Source organism: Falco peregrinus, chromosome 12 (genome assembly GCF_023634155.1).
Source record: "Falco peregrinus isolate bFalPer1 chromosome 12, bFalPer1.pri, whole genome shotgun sequence".
NCBI lineage: Eukaryota > Metazoa > Chordata > Aves > Falconiformes > Falconidae > Falco > Falco peregrinus.
The window spans coordinates 11,974,465-11,998,106 of record NC_073732.1 but is presented as its reverse complement, the minus strand read 5'-3'; the positions used below and the strand labels follow the sequence as shown (position 1 = coordinate 11,998,106).

General features: G+C 36.1%; 1 protein-coding gene across 1 annotated transcript in view; it reads left to right on the top strand.

Moving 5' to 3' along the window:
- The window catches only part of DNER (delta/notch like EGF repeat containing), a 139,412-nt gene that overhangs the window by 49,259 nt on the left and 66,511 nt on the right, over positions 1-23,642 (top strand). The window contains exons 2-4 of the mRNA XM_055817452.1: positions 8,849-9,145; positions 20,233-20,327; positions 22,747-22,913. Coding sequence (XP_055673427.1) covers positions 8,849-9,145; positions 20,233-20,327; positions 22,747-22,913 — 559 coding nt within the window. The remainder of the gene's footprint in view (positions 1-8,848; positions 9,146-20,232; positions 20,328-22,746; positions 22,914-23,642) is intronic.

The window sequence follows — 23,642 nt, the reverse complement described above, 5'->3', positions numbered from 1 at the left end:
AACTCAGTGTTATTCCATCCTTCTCTTGTTCTTACAAAAACTGTGTGCCTATTTTGCCGTATCTCATCTAGAAAATGTTCAAAGCCTCAGACTTTTAAATCAAGAAATGCCATGAGTACTTGAACTAATGAATTCTTGGTTTATATGAATTTGTGTCTTGAGGTTGGTTGACGTTGATGCTAAAGAAAATGAGAATTCTGTTGCTGTTTCTGTTGTTGAACTTAGTAAGGGTGCCCTGCCTTGTAGCTAGCTTGCTGTATAATCAAATGTGAGCTTATGCTGTGGTCTTTTTGCCAGTTAGAGTAGTTGTACAGGCTTGATCCTCTATCTGGTTGCTTGTTCATGCAACGGAAGTAAAAGAAGTTTAATTATTTTTGAGATCTCTAGAAAACTATCAAATCTGGTTTGTTCAGTGGCGTCAAAATTTGTAGGGATGGACAGACATAGACTGTGTGAAACCTGGCATATCTGAATAGAGGCTATAGCATGCTGTTGTTTTCAAAACAGCTAAAAAATTAGGAATTCAAGATCTTACAATCAGTAGGATAAGTAATTTCTCTAGTCAGTTTTGAAAATCCCAGTAGCAGATTGTTTGGGATTTTTTATTTCATAAAGATATTTGAATAGTATTCCTTCCTGGGCTAGTCCTGATCTCATCATAACTCGGAGTATTCATGGCAGAACTTTAAGATTTTGAAGTAGTATTATTAGCCTTGGATTAGACTGTGACCCATATGCTTAGCTTCAAACTTAAATTCATTAGAATTAATTAGAATTAGAATAATTTGTCTAAAAAATATTTTACAATCTTTTGCATGTAAGTTGGAACACTTTATTTTTTATAGAATACTGCATGCCATTTTTTTAGCTCAATTAATGATTTCTAGAATAATATAAGGGAGTATGTTTACTTAATTGCAGCTTCTCACAAGTGAATAATGTATTTGAAATGAGCAGAAAGTTCATTCTAGAAATCAAAATGTTATGAATTTTCATATCCTTACATATCTTTATGTCCTATCATAAAAATATTGTGCACCCTACTATTGCTCAAGAAAACAAAATTCTAAAAAGGGAAAACAATATTAAGAATAAAGAGACTCTTGACAGTGCTTTCACTGCATGTTTTCATAATGAAATAATAGCACAAGATCTAAACAAACAAATGTATTGTGTTACTATAACAAATTTAATGCTTTGTCTTCTGAATTACTCCCTAGTTTTACCACCAGTAGTGACGGTGCTGCTGGGGTCCCATTTAAAATTATCCTGTAAGTTGCCATCCCTTACTGAGAGTAAAATGAGAGGATGCTGTGGTAAAAAACCTTAATGCTAATCTTCACAGATCTATTAGTACTTCTTAGATACTTTCTGATAAGTAGTTGACCTATCTTCAGGATAGATATTCTGACTTCATTGTGTTTTTAAGAAGCATTTTTGCTGAGTATGTGTGTTGCTGAAAAACAGTAAGTCAACATAGCTTGTCCAATTGACATGTAATATTAAATCCACTATATCTAGACAAATATCAAATGATTTGAATGGCCTTTCCCAACAGGATAAAGGAAAATATATTAAAAAAAGGTGTTAAGATAATCTGATGAGAAAAAATGTGCTTCTGAATAATTATTCATGTACATGCTCACATCTAACAGTACTCTGTGGTTAGTGTGAAGTAGGTATTTTCCTTTTGTTGAGGGACAGGGAAAGTGATGTCAATTTATTTTGTAGTTATTTCAGTATACCCTGAGGTAAGAACGTGCCAGAGGATAGGCAGAGCAAAGCAGTTGATGTATGGTAACTTATTATGCAAGGGTAACTTAGCCGTTTGCCAGAGCTCTGTTTTTAAAATCTATCATGCTGCTTAAAATTTGTCTTGTTATGTTTGCTGGTTTTTCAAATAGATTTGGGCAGCCATGCTTTGGTTCTCAATTAAACAGACAATTTCTTTAGGCATTTTTTTGCTGCTTCACTGAAGTAAAGAGAATGCTTTACATCTATTTATTACATTCACTGGCAGTTTCATTACTCTGAATATTCAAAACTCATAGAATGAGAATGTCAGCTTGGAAGCAATCCAAAATGCTCATGGTTAACCGTGTTTCAAAGAATCATGTTCTGAATTATCTGATAAAGGTTGCACTTCTTTATTAGATTTATTGATGTCTTTCCTGATAGGTTGGGACATTGAATGGAATTGCTAAAGGAAAACGGTAAATGTTTACTTCTAGAAAGAAGTTGCTTACTTTGTAGTTTCAGTATGATACAGTTCTTGGCATTAGCCTTCTAAATCTTGATTAATTCCAATTCTGTGTTGCAGTTTGTAGTTAGTTTCCAGTAACTGAAACTGATGTAGCTGCCATACTAATGCTTTCTGTAATATATAAATGTTTTGTTCTGCTTACGTTGTTTTGAGGGATGGGAAAGCAAGCCTTGACTGCTCTAGTTTTCAGGACCTCTGTGTAGAACTCTTTGTGCTACTTTGTGGCCTGCACATTCTTTGAAGTCCCTGATACCTAGGGCTTAAACTGATGTAGGTCATAGCATATAGATACTTGTTAGTTTGAAATGACACCTTACCACACTTTTTTTTTTTTTCTTGTGACAGATTGTAACATTCCAATTCCTGTATGGACTGGCTGGTATCTGATCAAGGTGCAGCTGGTCACTGGTCACTGCACCCTGTGAGGCAGTGTGTCACTATAGCATATACTAGTTCTCCACATGTGGTAGAATTACTTACCAAGAGCATCCTTAAAAACATCAGCAAAAGGAATTGCAGGCAGCTTTTTGGTAACAGCCATTTAAGGTGGCGATACCTATGTGAGCCACAGTGCTGATACTGGTTAATTTTTACATTCTCATAAGACAAATCTCATTCATCCTAACTCTCATAGGAGTGCCTAATACACTGTGATTTTTATTTCTGTTACGTTTGGTCGCAGCTGGAAAATTAATGTATCCTTCAACCTGTTTGTTTTCAAGCAGATCTTGTTTTGCTGAAGAGTATGATGTCTAGATCTGCAATATCAATATAATTTTACTGTCTTCTATGGGTTAATTAGAAAAGATAATGTAATTTAGTAATTTTTTTTAACTTTCAAGAATCTTTGCTAGATATTTCTCTGAACACTTCTGTTTGTCTGAGCAAAGTAAAGTACTATTCAGAAGAAGCCTGAATAGCCACAGAAGGAAACAAAAGAGAAATAGATTAAAAAGTGACTAAGAAACAAACAAACATGCCTTTCTGTACAGAGATTTATTTATTTATTATATTTGTTTATATTTCACTGCTGCTTCAGAGTTCCTATCTATATCCAGCTCTGTGGTTCCCATCCTGAAAAAAATTGCTTTCTAACCAGACAACACAGGCAGTGTAAGAAGAGAAGTGTAATCTCTGTTTTGCAATTAGGAGAGGCAGAGATAGAGTTTTGACTGTTCTCAGGTCACACAGGATGTCTCTGGGAGAGCCAGAAATTGAGCCCCTGTATGTTGCATGAGTCCCACTGAGTCACAAGACAGCCTTTTCTCAAAATAGAAGAACATGCATTTGTGTGATATACTTATCTCAATGCTATTTCTGCAGACACCTTTTGGAACATCTGGGGTTTTTTTTCCTACTTCAATTCATCCTGTTTTCTTGCCTTTCGTTTCCTAGTTTGCATTAATATTTAGTGTGTGATAGAATGAGATTTAAAACTTCACTGTGGGAAGGATTGAATGAGGCTGAGTTTAAATAATAGTTTGAACATAATTAAACCAGTCTTTCAAAGAGATTAGATTTCTAGATAATCTTTATTGCCATTGTTATGTAAAAGATTCAAGTCTGTTTCCATCTCTTTCATGAATTGATGCATATGCAAAGATAGTATATTTCAGATGTGCTTAGATGAAAAAGGTTTTTTCTACTTTATTAAAACCAAACTGATAATAGCTTAGACTGGTGGTTTTAATTATTTTCTTTCTATAATATTCAGAAGTTGATAATTTTTTATATACTGTGCATAGCTTGAAATTGGTGTGTCTGATCGGTGTCTGATCGATCCCCTTTCTCTGTTGGTGATATGTGGTGGATCTTCCCATGATCTGTTCCTGGAGAACAGTTGTCATATTGGGGAATTTCTTCAGCAATGTAGATGCAAAGACTGTTTTACTGATTTAAATTTCTCCTAAGATCTGTTTTTAACAGAATGCATGAAGAACCTAGCTGCCTAAATCCCAACCAGCTAAAGTCCCTTTACATACTTGAAAGTCACAACATTTTATCCTGTAACTGGAAAAATTATCTCAGGGAGCCACTGAAAAGTTGGAAACTTTTGGACTCTGTTGGCTTTTAATAGCTGAAGACTGTTTCGGAGGTAGAGTGCTACTGAACATGTGTAAAATAAGAGGTTGTGGCAGCTTGACTTTGTTAACACGTTGGCGTTTCCCATGTAGAATGGATTTAAATAAACCGCTGAATTCCTAATTTAAGGACTCAATTTATTCTGCTTTTTCCATATTTTACTGAAGTTGCAGGCTGGTATGTCTGTGATTGTAGGCAACAGCAATAAAAACTGAGCCAAAAGGTAGTTTTGTACTAACACATCTAAGAGGAGAGTCACAGGTGGAAGATAGGTTTTGCATAGATCTTAGGAGCTCATCTACAGCCTTCTCTTTAGGCTTACCATTCTGTTTTTTTGAAGCTGTCTGGAGGATCTACCTGGACTGTCTCCAGGTAGAACAAGTAGAACCACTGTGAAGAGATGCTGAATGAGCATTAAATGACAAATTGGTGTCACCACAAGGAGTACCAGCAGAAAGATCTTGCAGATTTATGTCTTGCAGTTTTTTACCTGAAACTGAAACCCGAGGAAACAATTGGACCGGCTGGCAAACAATCCATGTTTGTGAGTGTGATTCTTAAACAAGCCTGGTGTTTATATATAATACAGTGTATATTCAGTCTGCCTTTGGAAAATTGACTGCAATATGAAGGGCACCTTGGAATGCATGTGTCTCAGGATTCTATTGGAAAAAAATACTGCAAAGATTACAGCTGTCCAGGCATATGGAATAGTAATTACATGCAAATACATTTTATGATTTTTAGCTTAGCTTTGTCAGCTGCAATTGCTGACTGTGCCTATTTAGTCAATGAATGTATTATGAAAACAGACAGACTATTAAATGAAGACATGGGGATGAAAACAAGAGACCTAGATATACTAAATATACTTTCTTAATCAAGATTATTGAAGTTCTACACCTAAAAAAACCCTGGATTTTTTTAGTATTAATTATATTGCGTTCTTATTTAATCATGGGCTATATGGAATGTAATTACTCGCTTCCTCCTTTTCTCCATGCAACAGTATTTTAAAATACTGTGAACCTCACGAGGAATGACTAAAAAGGGGCTCTTTTAATTGTTTGCTCACAGTATACTTGCAGTGCAGCTCTCAGTTATGAGACCAATGATGTTTACTTTTCTCTGTGAGCTTCAAAAGTTTGTTAAAGGTCAAGCCTTGAAATTTTGCTACCTTTGAATTCTGATGTAGCCATGCTGTTGTGTCACGATGTTCCTCAGAGTGCTTGCTAACCATTGCTGCCACCTTTGGAGTGGACTAGAGGAACCGCAGAAACATCACAAACAACACGAATCAAATTTATTTCCTCATCTCTTTTTAACTGCTAATTAAAAATAACTTCCTTTAGTTCAACATTAAACTAAAGTGTGCACAAGGGACATTGCTTTGGTAGGCTTACTGAAAGAAAAAGGAGCTTTAGAATTAATAGTAACCAAGAAAAGGAAATGATAAGTTAAAATTCTGTGAAGTGCTTCATAAAAATCAATTCTGAGAAAGTGCATGGCTGGAGTTCTGTATCTACACTTATCTTTTTTTGTTCTTCATCTAAACCAAACAGTCTTAATTATTTTCACTTCCAGTGTATTGAAAGTTAGTGACGATTCATAAGGCACAAGGTGTTCTTCAGTACGTGGCATGGGCAGCAGTAAGCAGTGCTTGTTGGTAAGCACATCTGTCAAACAAGCTCAAAACAGTTTATGGCAAATAACACATATCACAGAGCACTTTTAATTATTTTGCTTGCAAAGTAAATGGATGTATTCACTAAGGGGGAAAAGTACCCCTTGTGATTGTTTGAAAATATTCTTTTTTATTTCTTGTTACCAGGTTTGCAGGTAATAACCTTAATATTTTAAGGTGTGATAAGGACAATTAAATTTCCTCAGAATAGAATAAATGCTGATTTATTTATAAAAAAAATGGGTTAATGTGAATTTGTATTAACTGTGAAAGAATGAGTAAAGAGCTTATCCAATAATAGGATAGCTGCATGTCTTTGTAACTCAAATCTACTCCAAGCAACTAGAATATGAAAAAAGTACTGCAAACAATTTTTCAGCTGGGCTTTGTTTGCACGTCAGTGCTTTTTATCTTCAACACTCCAAAAGGATAAGGAAATTTCTGTGAAAATCTGTGCTGCTTGGCAGTGGGAGCAAGCTTAAAATGTAATTGACAAGCCAAAGAACAGAACTGGGTTTTCTTCCTTCCTGGAAACTGTTCTGTCAGTTGAATATTGTTTTGGGGTGAAGAATTCTAGCAATTGTTCTTTGAGAACTTAGATATTCTGATGATTTGCAGGAGAAAGAGACTTTGAGGAGATAAGCCCATGTGATCATAAAAATCCATACTTCCTTGATACATGATATATTAAGTATATATAAACTTGTTATAGAATTGAGTTTTAAAACTGAAGAAGAGTCAAAGCTTGACCCTGGTGTCTAAAGGCATCACCTGATGTGTGTGAGATGTGTCCCCAAGCAAAGTAAATAACAATTGGAGCTGTAACCGAACCACAAGATAAATGAGTAAAGCATGTCTTTTGGGCTGTCTTCCATGGCCTCTGACTCTTCTGTGTCAGTCAGTACAAAATTTGACATTCATCATTAACTGTCTCCAAAGTTAACTTTCATGATAATGTTTGCTCTGTTTTCTGTCCAAAAATATTACAGAGGTTGGAGTATACAAAAATTCTAGCGAAAGGAAGAATTCTAGCTGTGGTCTGTTTTATATAAGAAAGTGTAATAGTAGGATTTGGTGCCCCTGACACCAGGCCTTTAAACTGATCATAGAATCATAGAATTACTCAGGTTGGAAAAGACCTTTGAGATCATCAGGTCCAACCATTAACCCAGGACTGCCAAGTCCATCACTAAACCATGTCCCTAAGCACCATTCTACATGGTTTCTGAACACCTTCAGGGATGGTGATTCCACCATCTCCCTGGGCAGCCTGTTCCAATACTTGACCACCCTTTCAGTGAAGAATTTTTTTCCTAACATCCAAAGTACACCTCCCCTGCTGCAACTTGAGACTGTTTCCTCTTGTCCTGTCACTTGCAATCTGGGAGAAGAGACCAACCCCCATCTGCCTACAGCCTCCTGTCAGGGAGTTGTAGAAGAGCGATAAGAAAGGTAGAATTCCTACTGTAAGAGCAATACCTGTTTTTATGATATTAATGATATATAAAGCTTAAGTAATTCTTATGATAATTGAAAAAATGTTTAATAATAACTGTGGTGCTTTACTGAGACATACAATAGAAATATTGCATATACAGGGAAGGACTGGGTGACCTTTAGGACTGGAGCACTTGCGTGAAATTTGCATTTAAAGGCTGAGAAAATGTCTGTTTCTAGTGATGGGTTATCACTTTGATGTGAAGACAAATTGGGGGAACTACCTGGCTGTCTTAGTTGGTCAGACAATGGCAGTGAGTAAGTGGTGTGGTTTAGCTCTAAGGCAAACATTTCTTAAGTAATGCAAAGGAGGCTATTTCCAGAACAAGCAAAAAAACCTGATGTATTTGCAAAAGGCAGGGCTAAATTTTAGAGCAAAAAATAAAGCACGTGAATGGAGGGCTTGTCCTCCACAAGGAAACTGAGCAAGCATGGCTTATTTAGTCTATGAGTTGAAACTTGACAAGAGTTTGTAGACGTATTCTATAAATACACTGTGGATGTAAATATCAGCATAGAGAAAGGAAAAAACATTTAACCTGAAAGTCAATGATGACATAAGAAACTGAGTACAAACTAGCTTTAGATAAATTTAAGGTAGAAATCAAAAAGCTGGCAAGCCTAGGACAGTATTTTACCTATATCACAGAGCTCAATCTTGTCCTATACTATAATGTTGTCCTATACTATAATGTCCTATACTAAAATGCTGTTTTAAAAACAAGTACATTTTTGCCTCAAGTTTCTAACTCCTGTTAGAAAGTTTTCAGCACCAGAATGAATCAGATTCTGAAACTGCTGTTCATTAAACAAAGTGTGGGTGAAAGGCCCAGTGTTTTAAAGTGGAAGTTGTGTCCACAGATAGGATTGTGTGATGTGGTTAACTCTGAGAACACAGAGGTGCTTCATGACCTGGTGATCTGTATGAGTTCTGTGTCTCATTCCTATTTCTGTTACTGCATTAAATTTCTAGTTGTATGGGTTTTTTTTTCCCTGGATAGGTTATTCTTTCAAGACTTTTTGAAAATTCCTGATTATGAACAGTGGCCATGTTCCTACTTTGTGCTTATCACTTTGCTCAAATGTGTCAACAGTGCATTAGCATCAAACGGTCTGAGAAAAGTGGTTAATATAGATTAATCTATAGTCTTTAGTCCTTTGAATTTACTTCCTTGAAGATACATCAAAGATGAGCTTGGTTCATAAATATGTTTAGAAGATAAACACAGGAAGAGAAGAAAATCCTGTTTTATGATCTTTGTAAAGCTCAGAAATAAATCCTTTATATGCAGTAATTGACCTATACAATATGTTTTTCCCAGTTTGTTTCAGATCCTTGTGCCAGCAACCCCTGTCACCATGGTAACTGCAGTGCTGGTGGTGATGGCTACCTCTGTCTCTGTAGCGAAGGCTATGAGGGTACAAACTGTGAACACTCATTTCACAGCCTTCCAGTCTCTGAACGGACAGAGCTGACGTCGCCAAGACAGAGCAGACCGGTCTCATCCACCTTGGAACCTGACATTGTTCTTCCACGTTCAAGAGCAACCGTGACGTTACCTACGTGGCAGCCAAAAGCAGGACAGAAAGTTGTAGATCTGAAATGGGATGAAACACAGGTGAGAATATTCTGTCTAGATGAAAATGCACACATAACTTCTAAGTGTTAACATTGCTGGGTTGTCATTTGTGCATGATTTCATGGATGTCTGCATGAGAGGACTGAAGACACCATCTCTGTCCTGCGTCAATATACTAGTAAAATTAAACACAGAAAAAAATTGGTAGTTGTTGGAAGTAATAGGCTTAAGTTGGCCAACATGTTGTATTGAACATTTATTTGAAATGGGATAATATTGTTTCTTCCAGTCATTTGTATGACACCATATCTCCAAACATCAAATAAATTTAGGAAAATCAAAAGGTTGAAGCAATTCCTTTAATATATTTTTTTGCTATTTGCAGTTATAATCACGTGTTGTTTTGAAAAATACCTGTCCTTGTGGTGTTAAGGAAACATCTATTTGAGGATTAAAGCTGACAGTAAATACATTACACAGTGCACAACTCTGGAGATGCAATGATGGTGGGGGAAAGTTTTAAATATTTGTTGTACCTCTTAGTAAAATTATGGACTTAATATCTGGCAAAACTACAGCTGGAAAGCACAACTTATGATCCTTAAGAAATGTGATCTTTGCTTTCTACTGTTTTGTACACTGTTTTATTGGTAATTCTTAGATGTCTTGCATAGACTCTGCAAAAATAAAGTAGTATGAAACTTAACCCAGTTATCATTAAATATTAATCTTTACATGTGAAACCCAAGTATAGATAGGAAGTATGTTTGCTCACAATGAAGAATTGATTGATTATCTCTTGATAAACTTTTTGGTGGATTACATTCATTCTATTACATGGCCATCCTCCTCCCTTCTTCTTTGAAGTCCATCACTGCAAGGATGATTTTTAGCTCTCTTCATTGTTGTTCTCTTACTTGGAGGTGCAAGACCACTACTTCTGCATATACTGTTCCTACAGCAGTTGGTACTAGAAGCCTCCAACCTGATCCAGAGATCACCCACCTAATATAATACTACATATGTGCAAAATGCATCCCAAAGAACAAACAGTCTGGCATAAAGTGAGCATCCGTTTTGGGGGATAATGGCGATGCCTTTTTTTTAGGTCTTGTTTGGATCAACTTAGTACCAAGCACTAGGGGTAATGAAGCTTGTTCGTGAAGAAATACTATAGTTTCAGTAGGCAAAGAATTAAAAACTTTGTGACATCTTTCTTAATGGAAAATGAATTGTAGAGTAAAGTAATTTCATTTGAGTTTGTTCAGCAATAAATAGGTAAAATGTCAGCTTTATCTGTTTTTTGAAGCACTTCAAGGAGTGATTCTTCTGAGATGTTTTAACGCAGTGTAATGAGAAAGCGAACAGGCATGAGTTTAATCCTGGAAAAAGTATATTTTTCATCATTCTTTGCTAGCCAAAACAAATTTGTTCATGTTTTTACTGTAACATTTATTTAAATCAATTTTTGAAAGTAAAATCAATATTTAAAATATGTGTTTGATGTGTCATGACTCTCAGATTATATCTGAGGTACAAGTAGTTATAAAGCTGTATCCCATTCAGTGGGAGTTCTGGTGGGCAAGGTCTGGAGAACAGAGCTTTATTGCTTGGAATTCCACCTCCTGTATCTATTATTTTACAGTAGAACATACGTCAGGCACTAAGTATGGATTTTGGAGAGAGCTCTGAAGCAGAAACAAACAATGATCTGCTTTTATTACTCAGTTTAAATGCAGTGTCATCTCTGCATGGGTGCTCCATATGTCCTGATCAATTAAGGGCATGCTTTTCTCTGTACTAGATTTCCCTCGTGTGTCTTCCTCAATCTGTGCTCTGGTATGGTATAAGTAACATTTCTGCCTGGCTTGCATTTTAGGTAGATTCACTAAGCATTTCGGCCAAACAGATCATTCACAACCAGGTGTTTTAATTGCTAAAATTCGCACTTCTGTGTATCTTCTGTTAACTGAGAAATACATATAGCTTATCAATTGTGATTGCATTATGAACACTAACATGGAAATTTCATGTGTTGATATGTTTTTAATGTATTATGATGAGTCTTGTATTTTTCACAGTCTTTCTAGTGCAGCATAATGACCTTCTGTTCTTGGCATTCACAGTGAGAGAGATGCTTATCTGAAAGCAAGAGATTTCAGTTGCTGATTCAAGACATTGTCTCCGATCTATATTAAAGAGAGTTAATTTGCCTGAAAGTCTGTATTCCAAAGCCTCTTTGGTGGACACTTCAAGAATAAAGAGTTAGGTGTTAAGCAGGAAGATACTACCTTTCCTCATAGCTTTAAAAGCTTTGCAAAGCTTGATCCTTTCTTGCCCTCTTAAAAGGAAAAAACCAATAAAGTAACTGTAGGTTTTGTATTGCAAAAATCTACTGTTTTGTAGGTTTTGTATTGCAAAAATCTTCCTTAAGATTCAGTGGCAGCAAAGGCTGCTATTATTAAGTTTTGCTTTGTTTCAAATCTTTCAAGTCAACCTGTTTTTCACATTATTCTATACTGATACTGCAAGTGAACTAATGTTCTTCATACTCTTTTTGTCTGTCTGCTTAGAGAGAAATTTTGCCAGAATGTCTCCAAACGAAAGCTCTCACTATCTTGCAAAGATGAAGTTTCCGTGGAAGCTTTTCTGAAAGTTTTGAGAGCTCAAAAAATGAATACCTGAGAGAAGTAAACTGTCTGAGAGGCATGATGTATGGTTACAGTTGGACATTTTTTCTGTATTCCTTAGTTACTAGCATACACTTGGCAGTGTTTGCTTGACTGAACCTTCTCGACAATGTCTGCACCGTTACCCAACATACAGATGTCTTTGGATACAGTTTCATTTTTTAGAGATCTCTTGCTCTAAGAAGTTAGTCTTTTCCTGATACACAGGTTAAGGGCTGCTACCACAGACCATTGAGTGAAAAATTTTCTTTGTGTTTAGCTGTTGGAAGAGAACTTTTTTCCTTTTTTGGGCAACTAACTTGTTCCGCTGGCAAGCAAGATACAACTAGTAGTGCACATTTCCCCAGTTCAACAATCTTTTGTGTTATGGCATAGAAAAAAATATATATTAGCCAATAATAGAAGAAGAAAGAAACCATCTCATTAATCCTACTCAACTAACAGATCCAAAAAAGGTTTCTGTATACAAAATAAACTGTAAGAATAGCAGTACCATACTCTTATATATTACTTTTCCTTAATAGCTCTCAATTTTTTTTTCAAAGGAAATCAGCAGTGTTATTCACATTTTACAGATGGAGACACTGAAGCACAGAGCAGTAAAGTGATTTGCCAGGTGCGCAGCCAGGAATTAGAATGCTAAGCACGTGAGTCCTAGTCTAACCTTTTATTTATACTGCAATACTACTGCTCAGATTCAAGCTTTTGGAACTAGTGATTAGAGGCTACAATAAACTTGTAATTTCCCTTGCAACGGGGACAGCATTTGTTTTACGTGTGTTCTTAGTCAGTAAATTATAAGCTTTTAAAAGAAGTATGGCTGTTTCAGGTGGAAAATCCTGAGAGTGCTTCTGCTCTGCAGCAATAGAATATATTTAAGGAATAATTCTGCTTGAAACAGAGACCTTTGAATCTTTGACTGCTTTATGTGTTGCTAAATGTTTGTGCATTTTTTGCCAAAGTATGCTATGGGTGCAGAAGGAGGCTGAACAAAATCATGGAGGAGAGATCCATTTGAGGTTGCTATATACATAGAAACTCCATCCTTAGAAATAACAGCTTAGAGAAATCTTTGACATGGAAATTAGTGGAGGCTGGAGGAAATATGTTTGCCCTTTTCTTGTCCTATTTTCTTGGTTTTCCCCCTTTTGACTGCTGTGGAGTTCAGGTACTGGAATATGTATAATTTTAGTCTGACTTAGGACAGTCTTTTTATACTTGTGTATAAGATTTATTTTGGAAGCCTCTATTATTTTTCATTTGCTCTTAGAGAAAGATATCATACAAACAGATAAAGAGACTGAAGGAAACATAGATTTACTAGAATAATCTTAACTTTTTTCTAGGAGAAATCCGTAACTTTGCCAAATATCTCCTATAATATTTGCATATGGAACTTTCTGTACAAATGCCGTTCTAATAGGCACAGCAAGAGTGTAAGCAGTTACTATATTTATTTTCAAAACACACACATAAAAATCTCTAAATGCTTGATATGCTCAAACAAAACTTATGTGAAGTTCACACAAACCTGTATGTTCTATTGCTAAAAGGTGTTTAATGGCTAGTCATAAATACTAGCTTTCCTAAAACCAAAATCTCATATCCCCTTTAAAGACAGAAATACCCTGTAGAAAATTCTAGTGAGTGCAGTTATGTCAAGATACCGAAGCCTTGCTCATCTCAGTCTATACTCGTGGGTGGGCTCAGGACTTTTGGTTATCCAGTGCTGTCTTTAAAATGTATCTGGATCCTTAACTGTTCCTTCAGGAATCATACTGTCTTCATGCCTTTAAGGGTCTGAGCATAAAACCCCCACCCCTCCTGGTGTGTTTACTGCCTTTCAGTGTTTTGGTGTAGAAGTATCTATGGCTGACTTGACAGACTTCCACAGAACTTTACGTCCTAGCTTACTCTCTGGTGACCTGAGCTCATACACTGAATGTAAAGATTTGACTATGTGGAATTTTTGGCAATGAGCTTGTTTCCACAGTGTTTACCTTTATTATTCACAACAGCTCCATACACCCTGGAATAAGGAATGACCATTATTTTTTCAGGGAACTAGTATTTATTGAATGAATATGTTATGGTTTAACCATGGTTTAACCAGGGAGTAGGCAGCTAAACCCCATGCAGCTGCCTGCTCGCTCACCCACCCAGTGGGATGGGGAGAGAATTGGGAGGCAAAAGTGTGAAAACTTGTGGGTTGAGGTAAAGACGGTTTAATAATTAAAAATTATAAAATTAATTTTTTTAAAAAAAATAAAAGGGAGGAAAAGGAAATGACAAAGAAAAACCCCAAGAAAACCAAATGATGCAAAACCCCCCCAATTACTCACTGCCACCTGAGCGATGCCCAATCAAGTCACTGAGCAACAGCATCCCTGGCCAACTTCCAGCTCCTGCACCCTCGTTTTATTGCTCAGAATGACATCATATGGTATGGGATGTCACTTTGGTCAGTTGGGGTCACCTGTCCCACTGTGTCCCCCCAAACTTCTCGTACGCCCCCAGCCTACTTGCTGGCAGGGCAGTCTAAGAAGCAGAAAAGGCCTTGATGCTGTGTAAGTGCTGTTCAGCAATAACTGAAACGTCCCTGTTATCAACATTATTTTCATCACAAATCCAAAACATAGCACCTCGCAAGCTACTGTGAATAAAATTAACTCTATCCAGCCAAAACCAGTACAGATTGATTGTCAGATTTTATGAAGTTGACATTGATTTTGGTGGCCAGCTTGAGACAAGAAGGGACCTGGCTAATATGATTACCTAGGTAATCTATATGAGAAAGTGTTTCTGTGTAAGATAACCTACCGTGCCTGCTGAAGCATCTGCCTCTTGGTGTAATATTCACATTGTTAACCCTCAACAGAAATACAAAATTTGAATAGTGTTATCTAGAGGATTGTCATGCATTAAAATGCACTGGATCCTCTTGACAGTGTGACTGCTGGCTCTACAAAGTGCCTTTTGCTCAGATGAGCAAAGAAACACAAACTCTCAGCGACAGAATTTGCTGGGTGGATATGCAGCCTTCTTCACATCACATTCCAGTCCTACAATATCTGGCAAGCCTTCTCCATTTGATACTGTTTTTGGATGCAGTCTGTCAGTCTTCCCTTGGGGTTCCTCAGAGAGGTACTGCTCTTACTGTATACAGTTTTGCTTTTCTCTCCCACTGGTGATGTATATTAGAAGAAAGCCTTTATTTTCTTTCAAGCATTGTCCCATATGAAACTCTGGAGGGTAGAAACAAATACACTCATGGAGGTTAAGCTATGTGACACTAGATTTTCAGAAGCAGTAGTTTTTCCATACTACAGGGCAAGGGAATTGCTTTTCTTTCTTTTTTAATTTTGTTCTGTCTGAATAGGATTTCTGTACCAGTAATGATTCTGGTTTATTGCTTGGCACCTTGACTACAAGAAGATGGCAATTGATCCCCCTCTTTATGGTTCTATTATGGTGCCTAATATTTTCCTACTTGTCTGTTTCCTTTTTAATTTCTTTGCAGGCACTTGTTCAAGATCTTATAGTCAGGATCTAACCTACTTCTTTCATATATTGTATTTCCCTTCATAAGGAAGGCTGACAATCATGTTATATTTCTCAGAAAATAATAGATACCTCTTGCCACCTGTAGAGGGTTGGAAAAGAAGAAATACTGCAGGCCTTATCCTGATGGAAAAGTAGTTATATGTTCAGAAAAGGCAAAACATGCACATTATTAAACCTGTTTTATTGAGTTGAAAGTTTATAGTTCCTTACAAGATATGAGAGTTAGCGTTTGCAAGAGCATTCCTCTTGTGAGAATTTATGTGCATTTATTGTGACAGTTTCTGTCCTACTACAGAAATCAAAGGTTATATTTCTTAATGACCACGTCAGTTTTCATGGGAAACCACCCCAGAACATAGCCTTGTTTTTCTCAAAGAATTCATCTTCATACTTTTTACATTAATATAATGTCTTTTCAAACATGTTTAAGTTTCAAAGCATAGCGGTTTTTATTTAAGCACTGATCTTTTTAGTAAGATGAGTTTGTATTCAAGAATGATGTGTGGAAACAATGTGTACATTTGTGTACTCTGTTTAATTCCAGACTAATTTGCCCCACTTTGCTTTGGCTGCAAGACTGCACCGATTTTTGTGTTGCCCCATTGGGAGGTAAAAACAGGAGAACAGTTTTTTGAGATGGAAAGACAAGAGATCAACCAAAGAGAACCTTTACAGCTAGCACAGGAGAAAAGTGTCAACTAAAAATATCTAGGTGTTTGTGTGCGCATGAGTGTGCTCACGCATGTGCATGTACTTAGTTGTGTAACCTTTGGGTTCATTTTCAAAATGAAGCACTCAGTGCATGTTGGAGTGGGGGTTCTGTGAAAGCCGTGAGGTCACTGAACTTAAAACAGCAATTCACAGGAAAGAGTTGGTAGGCAACTGGCTCGAGGGTGAATGTTTACTCATAGAATCACGGTGTAGGTAAGGTTGGAAGGGATCCCTGGAGATTGTCTAGTCCAAGCCCCTTGCTCAAAGCAGGGTCAGCTAGAGTGGGTTGCTCAGCACTGTGTTCAGTTGAGTCTTAAATACTCTTCAGGGATGGAGAGTCTAAAAGATACCTGGGCAGCCTCTTTGAGTGTTTGGAAGTATCTGTTAGTTTTCAGAGATATTCATTAATATCTTGTTGATAGGGTAGTGAGGAATAGCTAAGCCTAATGTGAGTTTGGTCATTCCATTCCACTTCCAGACCACTTGTAGGTCTGAAGCAAGTGTGGCATGATTTGCAAGAAGTAAAAGCCTTCTGCAATTCTTTAAACTCAGGGGGTTGAGACACAAAAGAAATGGAAACCTGTGTCATGGTAACAGAATGCCTGTGTTTGGCACTGTTCAGGATTGGTCTGCCCATGTTGGTAAGGCCTTGTAGAATTGCAAATGTCTGGTCAGTTTTCCAAGAAACAAACTATGAAATTTTGTATACAACAAACACCTTCAGAGAACTACTTTCAGTAGTGAGAGGCTGCATATGTGTCACCCAGCGTAAATGTAGACTTAGTATGTTACTTCTCTTAGCCTCAGTGAATTAAAGGCTAGTACACTTAATTTGTCAAAGTAATAAAGGCACTCGTGAAAATATTGCCTTGGGATTTATGTATGTATCTCAGCACTTGTTGAATTAGGTGTGTCTATCCTTATTGTGGTTAGTGAGTAAGGCAGAAGAGTATCTGTATTGTTCACACTACTTAATTTTTTCAGAAAAGTGTAATATGGAAGGTCAGTTGCTCTGTTCTTAGGTATCACACCCGATTTCCTTTGCAATCTCATGTATCCTACTGCTATGCCCTGCTTTCTGAAATGATGCTGCTCTTTCACCCATGTAAAGACTCGGAAAGCTAATACTGTTATAAGCATTTGAAGCAGAAATGTAGTTTTTATATGTTATGTTCTCTTTTAAAAAACAAGAACATGATTTAGATGTGACCTTATGGAACACGTATGTAAAGAGGAATTCTGTGTTTCCTATTAACAATTTGATATTTAAGCATTTTAAACTCTTAAGTAGTATGTTGAAGAGCAGCTCTTCCATATATTCTGTGCTAATGTGGAAGCTTATCTCTGTAAGCAAATCCTAAATGTGCTTTTGGCTCTGGCCAGGTGTGTGAAGATTTTGGATTTTTTTGGTGATGATTTTTTAAAGTAGCTGCATCATTTGTGTTGTATGTCTAAGTCTGTTCCCCCAGGAACTTCCTGGCTGGCTTAAAGGTTCTTACTACTGAATGCTTCAAGGGAATTTTGGAAGAGTTTCATATCTTGCAGTTATATGTAATGTTTTTTTTAAGATTGTCTTTAAATTACTTTAGGTGGTCTGTTTGTATTTTTTACTTTAGCTGTCTCTCTTTTTAAATTTTAAAGAGGAATTGGGATAAGAATGCTTTTATTTTACCTTCTGGAAATCATTTAAGTATATTTTCCAGTGAGTTCTGTTTAAAATATCTCCTACCAGTTCTAGCAGTGTGTTTTTTTATCAGACTTACAGATTGTTTTCATCTTCTGAGTGTCCTTTCTCATTGTAATGTATTGGTGGTCTTTGCCCTCATTCTTCAATCTTTCAGTTTTGCAGAGAGCTGTTAAGATAGGAAAGAGACATACTTAGAAATCTTTAAACAAATTTCTTACAGCTGTGGAAAACCTGTGTAATTTCTTTCCTAATTCAGGTGTCAAAGCTGTCATTTTTGTCCCCATAATATCCGCCTGAAATAGGATACTGCTGGAACCATTTTTTGTTCCTTATGAGAGCTGCTGCTTCTTCCCGTGTTTTTTTGTCTGAACCAAGTACAATTTTTTTTAATGTAACAAACAAACAAACATGTTTCAGCTGTTCTAAAATCTCATTTTTAGGGTGCTGCTGGTTTAGATGATTATTTCATCAGATTCTTAGAGCATGAAGTCAGGGACAATTACAAATGGAGTTCCTAGATAAAGAGAAGACATCAAACATTACAGATGTCTTCAATAGAAGAGTCAAAATCCTGCATTTTGCCTCTTGCTCTTCTGAGTACCATTAAAATATTTCCTACATGCTCTTATCATGTTGAATAATCCTTAATTCTGATGTGTTTGCAAACCAAAGTCTTTTTGGTTTGTTTTTTCCATTTTCACAAGGTTAATTCTCAGCTCTTGTTATACTGCCACCTTGTTCAGCTCTTGCTGCTTTAATTTTTTGTCATATTTTTATCCTAGTTTCAAAGAGATCAATACCCTTTACTTTACAAACTTCTAATATTGAATAATAAGTAAATGAAATGCTTAAATTACATTTTTTCTCCTTGTGTTCCAAGGTAATAGATGCATGAAATTGAAAAACTATAGAAATAGTTTAAAAGCAAGTGTGTTTTTAGATGTAGTATAAGACTGTGTGAGCACAGAGATGTTGATTTCTTCCCCCTGCCCCATTCCAGCAGGCATATAGAGTCTCAAAGAAAATGAAAGTTTAAATGTTGGCAAAGATAGGGTGTTAGCCAAATGAATTTTGAGTTCCTTGTGCTTTGAATGTTAGCTCTATAATTTTGACTTCCAAAATTGAGAAATTGTAATGGATATATTATCTTTCTTCAAAATATATTTGAATGAACACAATAAAATCGCATCTCACTTCATTTTCATAAACTACATGTATTCATATTATATGTGCCGGAAAAGTCAACAATTAATTGAATAATCTAGAAATTTTTGGGAAATGTGATTACTGAGTATTTGTCTTGCCTGAAGTCAAAACCAATTCTGAGTCTCCTAAAAATTATCACTTGTGTCATATTCTGGACTTCTGTTCATGTTTTCACTGGTGTTTCATAGTAATGTTTAAAATATGAATTTGAATTTTGTTTAAATTTACAAATTAGATTCTGACTTTTATTTTGATGGATGGAATTCATGGAAGTGTGTCAGGTTGCATTTTCCCTTTGCCAGTAAGTTTGACCTAAAAAGGTTGCACCCTTATTCTAGATGACTAAAAAAATAACATTGCAAAATCTGCCTAGCAATTTGAAGATGAAACTGACTGATATTTTTTTTTTTACAGTGTGATATTTCATAGGCAAACTGATGAAGATACCTGAGAACTACTTAATTAAAATGAAGTTAATTTAGGTGATAGAAAGACTGTTATGCCACATAAAATATTACTTATTTGAAATAAAGGTATCATTGGAAACACCGATGGTTTTCAAACTGCTTTTATGAAATTACTGTTCTATAAGACGTGAATAATTAAGGAGTCTGTCTGTGATTCCTCTGTGTTGTAGGGCATCCTGTATGGTGTCTTGATCTAGTAAATACAGTAACTGATTTCTATGCCTACTAGGCATCACAGATTTGGCAAATAACATCCTTTTACTCTCAACTGTGCTTATAGTATTTTTTTCCATCTGAAAGTACTGTTTGTCCAAGCCACTTTTATTTGGAAAGAATAGTAATGGGCAAGTGAGGGAGTATTTTTTTAAAGTAATCTGTGTTTGGAAAAAACATATTTCCATAAAGTTGAAAGGCAATACCACTATTTGCTATTATAAATCCTCCAAGATCACCTAAATTAATGATGCAATGTTTCTTTGATGTGGCAAATGTTAAAACTTTATATATTATTTTAAAAGACCAGAAGCTATTGATAGTTTTCTAAATAAAATCACTTTATTAGGAAGATGCCTTTAGAAGTTTGCACTTAGGTGCAGGAAGTTTTTGTTTTAACAAAAACCTAAAAGAATGGTTATGTGAATTTTTAGAACATTTGTCGATAGCATAAATGTTTTGGTCCATTATGATGATTCTTAAAAGTTGATTGCTGGACTGCTAGTGTTATTTTTTAAAAAATTCTGTTATGTTTTCTTTGGTCAGATTTTCTGGTTTAGAGTTAAATAAAACTATTTTTATTTTCAGATAATCCCAGATGTGGCTTGTGGAAATGCCAGTTCCAATACCTCTGCTGGAGGTCGTCTTATCTCCTTTGAAGTTCCACAGAATACATCAATAAAGTAAGAATATTTGTTGTATGTGATGAAATATAAAAAGGCTTTTATTTTAATTTGCCGAGATATTATAGACAACAGTTTTTCAGATAGGCAGATTTGTCAAATGGCTAAAAGCATATGAAGGAACTTCAGACAGACTTCAGGCATTTGGCAGTGCCATGACAGCTCTTTGGTATAATTTTTCCCACATATTTAATGTTTTAGAAGATGTAGGCATGTAAACTGTCTCTAGGCTATCAGAATGCATTAGAAATTAGGGCAGACATGTTGAAGATGTCAGTCTGGAGAAGAGATGACATTTCCTTTCTCCTTCATGCAGTGAACATTTTTTCCTCCTTTAATCTCAAGATGCACTTGCTGGTAGAAAGTGTTATTGTTGCCTATATAAACGCAGGTATTTTGTGATTTGTATTTGGTTTCTGGATTACTGCCTTGAGTGTCACCATTAGCTGTGAAGTCTTTGTGTATGTCCTACAAACCATCTCAAAAATCTGCATTTATTCTGTGTTGTTCACTTTTCAAACTCATGCCTTTTCAATCAAATACTTGTTTTTTTACATTTAATTAACAGAACTTGACTTCCTGGAAAGATCTGATTCTGTCAGCTGGGATGAGGCATTTGCTTATTGCAAATTTTATTTCAAATAAAAATCTGCCAACGTAGTTCTCTGGCTCACAGCTTTACTGCAGTTTTAGACTTAGATTTACCCAAAATAGCCTACTTTTCTCATACTGTCATCTTATCTTTCAGAATCCCAGCTTTCAGTTAAAAAAGGCCATGCTCACAGGAAAAAGCCCAAACTGATGCAACCAGACAAGCTGCAGACAGTTTGGAGCAGTAACTGTTAAATGTGGGAGCTGTCCTACTCTTCCCACTTCCCACGGGACTTTGAATCCTGCTCATTCATGAGCATTAAGCCTAAGTCAGGACGAGATCTGTGAGCGTGGATGCTCTGGCTGGCTGGAACCTGTAAGCAAACAAGTGTCTTTTCCTGAAATCAGGAGTAAACTGGCATCTGTGGATTCCACAGCTGTATTTAACACCCTTGATGGAGGGACCCCATTTTAAAGGGCGTTGCAGAGTACATGGTTACTTTTGGTCACTTTTTACACTATATAACTTTAGGAGTGTTTTATATCTGGGTAGATTAATGCAGGTCAATATCTATCTTTATATTTCCTGTGCTGAAGGACCAAGTAACATCCCTGGTTCAATGGCTATCTATGAAAGGAAAATATTTTTTGGTTAATAATTTTATTTTATTTTGGTTGTCAGGTGTGACCTAAACTGTGAAACTAGTTGCTTTCCTGTTCTAAAAGTGAGAAGGTCAGCTTTGGGGGTAGCAATGGAAGTTGTTTGCAAAGAAGACCCAAAATACTGTCAAAAATTTGCTTCTTATGGTGTCTAGTTGCAACATTTTTTCAACTTTTATTAAACATGATTAGAAAATGTGCATTTCTTGTTTTAAACTTGAATAAGTGGCAAGGGAGAAACTGCCTTGTGTTTTTAGGAGGATTGAAATGATTTCAGTACAGGAAATCGTGGATCAGAACTTCATCTCTGGGTATTTGGAGGCCTGTTTTCAGCAGGAGAGAATTATCAGTTTTCAGCAGTTGCGTTTGAATTTTTGGAGGATTGTTCAGATTCATTTGGGATTCCTTCAGAGGAAATTAATGCAGATATTTGGGAACTTGCCAGAAACATGACAGGCTTTTCTTTTTCCTTTGTGGAGGTGAGTAGGGAAGAAAGTACCCTGGGAGGAAAGAAACACTGCCATAGAGATAGTGCTCCCTAGTGGAGCTGACAGTATATATGTCATCGTAGATATTACTTTATCCAGTCTGTCAATATTCAGGAAGGCACCGTGGACTCAGTGACCTTGGGAACATTACATGACTCATTTGATTTACAAGAATAAACTGCTCTGAACCTTCGATCTGGTATGTCAAACAAATGAGGATTCCTACCAGGATCCGTCTCCATGTATTGAACGAACATTGAATGTTCTTCAGTAAACAAGAGGGCTGGATGTACTTCAGCTGCAGAAAATGATGGCATTGTAGATGTAGACTGAAAGTACTATTCAAAAAGGAATAAACACAAAGATTGAATAAGGATGCTTTATTATTATATAACGTTTAGGTAAAACTCTTCTTGGGCACTAAGATAGTCTCCTTCACATATTAGAAATTGAGACTCTGTATGTAATAGCAGATTTGATCATACACTATTATGCAAATTTTACAATTAAAACATTTTTTATTTTTGTACACATGCTAAAACCCTTCAGGCCTTTTCTTGATTCCATACTTGCTACGTTTAAGTTTCCCTTCTTTGTTGATAAGCTTTTGTTCTGCAGTGATGTACTTAATAATACCAATTTCCCTCAGTGTAAATATTCTTACTGTTTTTTATTCTTAGAATAAGGCAAGATGCTACTGCTTCTCTTATCCTGTTATGGAAGGTCACAACCACTGGATTTAAACAGTGTTCGCTTATTGATGGCAGAAGTGTCACCCTTCTCCAGGCACTGGGTGGACTTGTTCTTTCTGAAGAAATGCTTGCACTAGGCAACAACTATTTTATTGGTGAGTAACATGCTAAGTTTATGTTTATCACCTCTAGGTGACAGCTGATGGTTTACCTAACAGTTTAGAGAAACAAAGAGGTAAATTCCCTTAACTGAAGTGCTGCTGAAAGATCCGGGTGTGATATTGGGACCACGTTTTAGCCATTTGTTCATTCAAAGCAGACAAGAGACACACTAAATTCTTATGCAGGTAACACCATTCACTTTAAAATCTGGATGGTGCTTTCTGCCTGATACCTTTAGATGATGCAAGGTATTTTATATGTTCTGGTTTAATCAGCTGTAAAGCTTTTGCTTTGAGGTGTTTCTTTGTCAGATACTGTATCATGGGATACTTTGAAAAGAAGCTTAAGCCTGTACACAGTGAACTTGAAAAAATATATTAAAATACAATAGGAGATCTGATCTCCTAACAGTATTTACCTGCGCTACTTTTTCCTCTTCTAGTTTTGACTCTGTGAATATGAAAACTTAGAAATATACTATATCTTTCATCAGGCAATTAAATGTTAAGCATCTTTGTGGAAGGAGTGTAATGAAAATAGGCTGATACGTTATTTTTAAGTGTATGGGAAATAATGCTGATTTAATGCAGTATTTATGCATAGACACAATAGACTTAATTATATTGAGCTTTCTGGGCAGATGGTTTATTATACCAATGACATGAAACCAAAGTCGTTGTAGTAACAGCATTTATTGTAATCTGCTTGAAATGCTGTATATC